The sequence below is a fragment of the Quercus robur genome, chromosome 2 (genome assembly GCF_932294415.1).
Source record: "Quercus robur chromosome 2, dhQueRobu3.1, whole genome shotgun sequence".
In the NCBI taxonomy this organism is placed as follows: domain Eukaryota; kingdom Viridiplantae; phylum Streptophyta; class Magnoliopsida; order Fagales; family Fagaceae; genus Quercus; species Quercus robur.
In genome coordinates, this window is record NC_065535.1 from 79,777,160 (window position 1) to 79,786,683 (window position 9,524).

The 9,524-nt window shown below is 35.9% G+C and overlaps 1 protein-coding gene across 2 annotated transcripts; it reads right to left on the reverse strand.

Moving 5' to 3' along the window:
• Positions 1-124: 124 nt before the first annotated feature.
• On the reverse strand, positions 125-6,020 carry LOC126715214 (FBD-associated F-box protein At5g60610-like). Of its 2 annotated transcripts, XR_007651824.1 has the most exons (3): positions 4,774-6,020; positions 2,193-2,279; positions 550-695 (listed from the first exon to the last, which is right to left on the reverse strand). XR_007651824.1 is itself a non-coding variant. In XM_050415719.1 (2 exons), the coding sequence occupies exons 1-2, from the start codon at positions 5,749-5,751 to the stop codon at positions 252-254; spliced, it is 1,422 nt and encodes a 473-aa protein (XP_050271676.1). In that variant the 5' UTR covers positions 5,752-6,015; the 3' UTR covers positions 125-251. The 2 variants fall into 2 exon arrangements, 1 of the variants encoding a protein (XP_050271676.1); XM_050415719.1 differs by lacking the exon at positions 2,193-2,279 and having other exon boundaries at positions 125-695; positions 4,774-6,015.
• Between the last annotated feature and the right edge of the window lie 3,504 nt (positions 6,021-9,524).

Genomic DNA, 9,524 nt, shown 5'->3' on the forward strand with positions numbered 1-9,524 from the left:
CCCTCAGAGCAAATTCAGTCCCCACAAAGACAACTAAACTCACTTCAGCATGAACAAAGTTTAGAACTTTTAATAACATGTTAGTGGATGTAGCGATCACTATATATTCGATGCATTTTATAAAACAAGTATTTCTAATTTTGAATCCATTAAAGTTTCAAATGAAAGATGCAAAAAATAATGGGCATTCCCATAAAACTATTGCTTGTCACTAATTTAGTAAGAGAATTTATAAATATAAACGTTCTTAGTCAAATGCAATGCATTTGACAAATCTGAGAGCTCCTTGGGAACTCCCTTAATTCCTTGTAAACACGATCCTTCTCCTCTGAGCTTAGACTATTGTCAACAACAATAATCATTGTCTTTAACACTCTTGCCGCCTTCAAGATTTGTCTAACAAGTTCCATCTCATCCTTATGCCCTAAAAATCCTTTATAATGACAAGTTGTAAGGTGTGATGATAGAGATTCAGGAATATCCAAAGGCTGCTCTGAGCGACAACTAGTTGCAAAATAACTACAATGACGATGTTTTTTCATTTCAAAGGCAAATGTTTGTAGTTTTGGAGCCCGACAAAACAAGAGTCGTACCACATGCCACGTATACCAATCATGGCAATTCAAACCATACAACTTCAAGGATGACAAATTATGAAACATGGGAACATCATCATTAGAAGCACGATAGAGTGTCTGCAAGACAACATAATAATAATTAAAATTGGATTTTGCTATTGTGTGTCTAAGGGCACACAATAATTAATCATTTTTGAAAAAAAATTTCTCGAAAATTAAAAAAGTATTGACAACTTTTTTAATTTCCAAAAAAATAATTCAAAAAATGGATGGTTTAATGTATGCTTTTAAGGCACATATTAACCAGATCCATTAAAATTTTACAAAAGTCACTACTTGCTCTCACAACAATATTATTTGATAGTATTTAGCAATTTAATTAATGAGTAATTGTGGTTAATTTGGTCCAAAATCACTTTGTTTATTTGTGATTAAAAAAATGTCACTTTACTCTCTATTTGTCTTCTGTAACCCTCCTCCATTAAAAAATATAGATAAGTCAGAATTTTTGCTTATCTTTTACGTCGCTCTCCTTCCCAAAAAAAAAAAAAAAAAAAACAACGTACAAAACCAAGTGAAAACAAGATAAAAAAAGGGTAGGTTTTGTATGTGTTTGGTTAAGTCGTAACTACTTTATCTTTAACAATAAATATATCACTCTGTCCCAGCTTCGCAAAACAGGGATACACCATGCCACTGAATTCTTCTATTTAAGCATGCATCCTAAACTTCAACACCAGACCATCAATACTACATTTATTGGGTGGAAGCCAACTCCTTTCCCCTTCCTCACTCTTAATACTGATGGTAGCACAAAAGGAAATACGGGCCATCCTGGAGCGGGCGGAATTCTACGAAATCATTGGGGTAAATGGATAGGAGGCTTCTCAATTAACATAGTTATCACTCATGGCATGATGGCAGAACTGTGGGCAATTAGAGAAGGTTTAAAATATGCTTGGAATAAAGGGTACAAATATATACACCTACAGGTGGATTCCAAATTGGCACACAATTGGATAACAAACTTGAACTCTTTTTTTTTCCATTGGAATATTCTAACTTGATCCATGATTGCAGGTCTCTCCTGGAGCGACCTTGGGTGGTCAAAACTAATCACATTTGGAGGGAAGCCAATGGGTGTGCTGACCTGTTGGCTAAGAAAGGAGCAGATCAAACTGACCTGTATCATACAGGTCCTGCGTTTTTGACGCATTTCTATTTTTGGGACTCACTGGGATTCACCTCGCAGTGGGTGGTATATACCAAGGATGCTAAAATCTGGCTATCGGAAGTCTGTGTGTGTTATGTCTTATCTTGTTGTTGTGTTTTGTCTTGTTACTGTGTCATGGTCGTTGTGGTGTTATCGTATGGTTTGATGTGTCTGTAGTTGTGGTTGTCAAGTTATGGTATCTGTAGTTATATAAGCATTAAAATCCCTTTTAACGCCAAAAAAAAAAGGGGGGGGGGGGGGGGGGTGGGGGGTTAGGTTTTGCGAAAATGAATGTAACAAAACTCCCATGTTCAAAATTCCTATGTTCAAAAATCCTGACAACAAGTACAAGAATGTAACAAAATCAAACAAAAAAACCAAGCACTTAGCAATGGCACTACCGTGAAATTGAATCAAACCCAAACCAAGAAATTGAACCTTCAAATTTCCGTGACCCCTTCCAAGAAATCAAACCTTCATCTGTATTTCTGTTGGACAATGTTTAAACAGGATCACAGTTGAACATAAGATAAAAGATAAGAAATTAAGAATGGATGAAGGGGGAAAACTTGAAAGATAAAAAAGGGGTAGAAGATAAAATTTTAAAGAAATCAATAGCTACAGATATATCATATATAATGAAATATCAACTCCATTCTGCTTGTATTCAACCAAAGAAAAAAACTATATTCTCGACTTTTTTTTTTCTTCTTTTCCAAATTTAATTCGCACTAGTCCAAATGCTTTTACCATCTGTATGTTAGCAAGTCTATATAGCAATTGTTGATATAATCAGGAAACAAAAGATGATCTTTGACTGAACCACCAACACCTTGAGCGAGTAGCAGCTCAGACAAAGAGGGCTCAAGATATATGGATCTGGGGTTTGAGTGAAGAGAAGAGAGCCACCAACAGCAGCACCAATGACCCACCACAGTCACGACGACACCGTCACCAAACCTCAACCAACGCAACAATCAGATCGACCACAACGTAAACCCAAATCGCTAAGCAGCCGTGCGCCTCCACAAACCAAAACCCAAACCATACAACCACCTCGTCCTCCTCAAAACCCAGACCCAAAGTAGTTGTGCTCCTCCACAAATCAAAACCCAAACCCATACAGCCACCACATGCTCTCCACTATCACCACCGAAGCCACCGTGACCCAGAGCAACCGCCGATCTAACTGGAGTGTGAGAGATGAGAGAGACATATATGGACAGAGAAGGAAGTAAGTTAATGGGTGTGGAAAGCAAATTTTGCCTATTGTGTTATTTTCATAGAGCATCCACAACAGTGAGCTAAATTTTTAGCAATTTAGCTCCATTAAAAGTTACTTTATTTATTTTACCTACACACATGCTGCAGTAGTGAATTTATTTTAGCTTTCAACACAATAAAATAATATAAACATCACAATAAAATAATATAACTACTACAATAAAATAATATATCTCACTGCCCAAAATAATATATCTAAATTTTTTTATTATTCATTTCTCTATTTGTTATTCTCTTTCTCTCTGGATTCTTCTTCTCTTTTGTCTGAAGCAAACCCACAGCACAGCCCACCTCCACAATCCCAAATCCACAACCACACCTCCATAATCCCAGCCCCACAGCCCCACCTCCACAAACCCACGCTATGACCACCACGAATTCACAACGGTCGTCGCCCCACCATAAACCACAACACTGTCGCCCCACCATAAACCACATCACAATAAAATAATATAACTACTACAATAAAATAATATATCTCACTGTCCAAAATAATATATCTAAATTTTTTTATTATTCATTTCTCTATTTGTTATTCTCTTTCTCTCTGGATTCTTCTTCTCTTTTGTCTGAAGCAAACCCACAGCACAGCCCACCTCCACAATCCCAAATCCACAACCACACCTCCATAATCCCAGCCCCACAGCCCCACCTCCACAAACCCACGCTATGACCACCACGAATTCACAACGGTCGTCGCCCCACCATAAACCACAACACTGTCGCCCTACCAGCCTACAAATCCGATCTCACAACCACGAAACTCACCGGAGCACAACCACAAAAACCCATCGGAGCACAACCACGAAATCCACTGGAGTACAACCACAAAAACCCATCGGAGCACAACCATGAAACAATCAAACCCCATCAATCCGATCTCACAATCAAACCCAATCAACAGAGGAGTGAGAGACGAGAGAGAGAGAGCGTGACGGTGAGAGAGGAGCGACGGTGAGTGATTTGGGGCCTTGGGACGGCTGGGTCGAGAGGATGAGAGCTTGATGATGGGTGATTTGGGAGAGGAGGAGTGATTTGGGAGAGAAAGAGAGGCACAGACTGAGAGTGATTTGGGAGAGTGAATGAGAGCTGAGTGATTTGGAAGAGAGACAGAGGCACGGAGTGAGAGAGAGAAAGAAATGATTTTTTAATCGGTGGGATGAATAAAATATATATATATATATATATATTTTTTTTTTTTTTTTGCTTTCATGAACAGTGCACATCTACACTGTAACAGTGGAGCTAAAATTTTTAGATTTAGCTCCACTGCTGTAGCAAGGTTTTTATGTTTATAGAGCTAAATTTTAGCATTATACCTATATAGCACCACTGCTGTGAATGCTCTTATGTGCTTGTTACAAAGGCATTTTGTGATCTATGGAGTTCTTGAGCCAAGTTTCTAAATTTACAAAACCCTTCTTCTTCTTTTTTTAATCTTATTTTCTCTTCGTTTTGTATGTGTTTTTTTTTTTTTTGATTTTGGGAGAACAGAGACATAAAAGATAAGCAAAAATATTTATTTATCCATGTTTTTAACGAAAATGGGTTATGAAAGACAAACCGAATTTGCCCCAAATAGGTAAAATGACATTTTTTAAACTATGGTTAGGCAAATCGCAGATGAGTTTATTGTAATTACCACTATAATTAATGATAGAGAGTTAGAGAATGATCAAAAACATAATTTGCCCTTACCTCTGCGTTTACTATGCGCAATTCCATGGAGTTAACATTATAGAGCCGTCCCAAGAAGTCCCATCCCCTCTTCAAATAATCTGTAAAACTTATACCTTTGAGACTCTCAGGTCCTATCTCAATATGAAGGACTGATTTAACCAAGTTGGGAAGGTTTTCCAACACAACCTCGTCCAAATTACCTTTGAAATGAAAGTACTCGAGTACCGGGGCGTTAATATGGAGTTTATATGATGAACACAGAACACGTAGATGTAAGTTTTTCAGCGTAGGTATGAGTACAACAATATTGAACTTGCCAGCATTTTTGTCCAAATTTGTCACATCTTTATCATGCACTTTGAGGAAGAAATCTTGGAGGACCGGGCAGGAAGCAAGGAGTTTGAGGAGAGAGTTGCGGTTGGCAAATCTAACACATTCAAGTTTCAGAATCCTGAGACTTGAGAGCCCTTGAATTTCAGGAGGAGGATTGAGAAGAAATTCACCTTTCAATTTGAGAACCACTAATGATGTACAAAAGAAGAGACTATGTGGCAGCTGCAAAAGTCGATTCGAAATATGTATGGTGAGATCAAGCTCTTGCACACCATGCCAAAAAGTGGCGCAGATCCATGTGTCGACATGGAGTGGAAGACAATTTTTGAGCCAATAGATCCGCAACTTGTGTATGGGAGTAGGATTGAGAACAGTATTGCGAAGAATCAAGATCCTGGACACTATTTCCGCGTAACTAAAAGGCTGATCAGGTGTTCTACAAAGTTCTCTCTGGTCCAAGTGAAGAACTGGGACGAGAGTCCAGAGAGGCCTCCACCTGCTGGACAAAACGCTTGTTGCCACAGAGTCCCGGGTTGGAAGAAAGGAGAGGATATGGCCAAGGAGAGAGTTTGGTAGACTGCTGATAATGTCAAAGGACAGGGAACACTGCCTCTTCATGCTGCCCCCAGTTTCAATAGCTTCCGATTCCAAGCTCTGATTCATTATGGTTGCTTCACTTTGTGGAGTTCTTTTTTGTGTGTTAATAAAAACAAAGAGATAAGAGCTAAGAACTTCGGCATATAATTAATGAAAGTGTTAGGGAGTAAATCTTTTCTATAGCTTAGGACTTAAGGTAAAGAAAATGAATGTTGGGGAGTGAATAACTTGTGAAGAAGTAATGAAAATGTTGGGGAGTGAATAACTGAGGAGATGAGCAGCATGGGACATGCTGACTGACTTTGCTCAAACGTTGGAGATATAGAACAGTTCCAGAGATAACACAAACACGCCCACAACCAAGACAGTTAGTTGGGGAGTGAATAACTGAGGAGATGAGCGGCATGGGGCATGGGACATGCTGACTGACTATAATATTTTTTTTTTATTACACTAACATGCCCGCAACTAAGGTTGCGTTTGGATTGGGATGAAAAGTCTGCGTCTGCGTTTACCTTCTTTTTTTTTTTTTTTTTTTTTTTTTCACGCGTTTTTGAGCGTTTTGAGGGGTGCGACTACTGTTCATGCACTGTTCAATGAACAGTAGCCGCAAACTTTGACTTTTCAAATATTTTTGGACCAATCACAACACATTGTGTACTGTTTACGGACCCACAAATTTCACTTTTCAGCAACTTTTTCATTAAAAATGGGTCCCACGATACTATTCACACATTTAAAAATTATTTCGCTACAGTGTTTTTCAGTTTTCAGTTTCAGTTTTCAGTTTTCAGCTGTATCCAAACGGACCCTAAGACAGTTAGTTGCGTGGAGTTCCAAAATTGGTTGTAATTTTAAACTACAACCTTACTTAATATTTTTATAAAATGTGAATTTTGACAAGATGCCAATAACGATAAATTGAGATTCGGTGCAATTGCACCATGCGATTAATCCCATTTTCTTCACAAAAAAGTTTACATTCTATATTGCAATTGCACCATGTGATTAATCCCATTTTCTTCACAAAAAGTTTACATTCTCAAAACCTATGTCGTCCGCTCCTAATGATAACTCTTTATCATTAGAATAAGACACCAATCAGTTTTTGGTGGAGGCGGGGATTAAACCTCAGATCTCTTATATAATTATCAGAGACTTTATTAATTGAGCTAACTGAAATTACAAAACTTTTATGGTAATTTGTAACCATTAGGAATTAGGATCTATGTATATTTACTTTATTTTAATTAATGGAGCATTCAATAAATTGGACTTTGTTTTATTGTTTTCTAAAACAAGTTGTAGGAATTTCCTTCTCAACAAAAAAAAAAAAAAAAAAAAAAAGGTTTGTATGAGTTTATTTATTTATTTTTTTAATATGGTGTGATTACGTATTATTGCTTGTCTTTTGGTATTAATGTATTATGTTGTTACATTGAAACTTTGTATAAATTACTGAGAGTCTGGGACAAGCACGCCTTTTAAAGCTGATTTAAAAAAAAAAAAAAAGAAAAAAGAAAAAAAGAAAAAAAGTAACCCAGTTGCTATTGTAAATAACATGGCAATCCGGATTGGGCGTATTACTAGGCATAAGATAAAAGTTGTCCATGTAATTACTTAGCATTCAGTTTAGCTATGTGTTTGATACAGTGACTTTTGGGCTCAAATATTTTATCTATTGGAAAGACGCATGCTTGATACTATGGTTCAGAATGTAAATTATTATTTTTTTTTTCATTTAACATTAGATTGCTAAGAATTTTGTTATTTGTTGCCTAGTTTCAAAACAAAGTGGAAAAGTAGCATCTCGAGTTCCGGGTAGAAATTGAGTTTTTAATACACGAGATCCTGAGCTACAAACATCTAACGTGGACTTTTATCCACGTGGAGCCACGTTGAAATCGAGTATCTAATACTCTATTTGTGATCATATTTCAAGCACAAAACACAGACTCAACTTTTATACTTCTCACTCTCACTCTCCTTCACACCCAAACATACAAACCCCAAACCCTCACTCTACAGGAGACAAGCGCATCTCATCAGCAACAGAAAACCCATCAGAGACAAGCGCATCTCATCAGCAGCAGAAAACTCTCGTCTCCTCTCATTGGCGACCTCTCACTCAAAACCTCATTCAGCTCTTTCACTATCTTGCACTGAGGTCAGTAGTAAAATACAGCCACTCTCCTTCTATATTTACTCACAAACATTTGGCAGTTCTCCTATCTTTTATCACTACTCCCATTTATTCATTATCAAACCACATCAATCCACTAGGAATTTTGTTTTTCCCTCATTTCCACATAACCCCAAACTAGATACATAAAACACAGATTCTTATTCCGGTAGAAATTGAGTCTTGCAGACTTGAGATTAGTGGCATTTCCCGAAGAAAATCAAGTCTTAAAGACTCGATTTTGCTTTGTAGAACTCAAGTCTTTAAGACTGAATATCTATGTGGCATAATAGTGTCCAACTCAGCAAGTAGGAAGCGAATTTTTAAGTCTCGAGTTTTATATGGAACTTGAGTTTTTAAAACTCGAGATGCTGGTTTGCAATTATCTTTCTAACACATGTTAACTTATTATATTCTATCTCCGTTCATAATGGCATCTGATTAGGAAAGCATTTCCTCCAAATTTCTCCTTTATTACAAAGGAGTTCGCTTTTCTTTAACAGTGTTTTATGGAAGTCAGGAAATTTTCCTCATGCACAGCGAGTTATTGTAAAAGTAAAACATGTTTGAATTCAATGCTTTGGTTAGACCTTTATCATATAGAACATTGAATCTTGTGTTTATACAAAGCTATTCATCTGCGTCATATTTATAGAACCTTTCTTGACACATATGGAACATTTTAATAGTGACTAAACTAAACTTCAAGTCCAAAATTCTTTGTTTTAGAAGGCAATTATATATCAAATTGCATGCTACTTCACCTAATTGATATGTTTTTGGAGATTTAGTATCATAAGCTGTAACCTATCCCTTTTTTCTTAGGTTTTTTATTTTTTTATTTTTTTTATAAATTTTTTAATTTATATAATATGAAATCTATTTCAACTTTGATATTCTTGGTGCTAAGCTAATCTATATATATCTAAAAGCTGAAGTGTAGTGTTTATTATTGTTGTACTCCTATTGAGTTACATCATCAATCTATTTTCAATATTTTCTCTCTCCTTTTTATTTTATTTTTCTCTTTATTAGTTTTCTATTTTATAATTATACATTCTCCAACATTTACTTACTTTTACCTTTTTATCTCCCAACTACTCTAGAGCTTAACCTTACAATTTTTCCATCCCTTTATCTTCCTTTTATTTTGACTCTTCTTCTCCCTTTTCTTTACTATAAAAATTTGTTATTTTCTCTTCCTTTCAATCCATATTTTGCTCACACAAAAAGGTAAATACTCTCTCTCTCTCTCTCTCTCTCTCTCTCTCTCTCTCTATATATATATATATATTCTTTCTTTTGGTGGATGTTTAATTCTTTAGATTGATAAATTTTTATGTTTAACTCTAATTTAGGTTGATATGATTTGGATATATTTAATATTTTATCTTTTTAATTTTATTTTCTTTGTTTGTTAAATGTTATTCTATGAAATTATAGAATAATATTCTATTACATTGCATGACTTGGATAATTTGGTATTTACAACTATACATTTTCTTTTGAATATTCTTTTGCTCATCTTCTTTTATATAATTTTGTTATTAGGATAATTCTCTCTCTCTCTCCCTCTCTCTCTCTCTCTCTCTCTCTCTCTCTATTATTAATTCTTTGGTGGTGTGTTTTTTGAGTTATTTATCACATGCACTCTCTA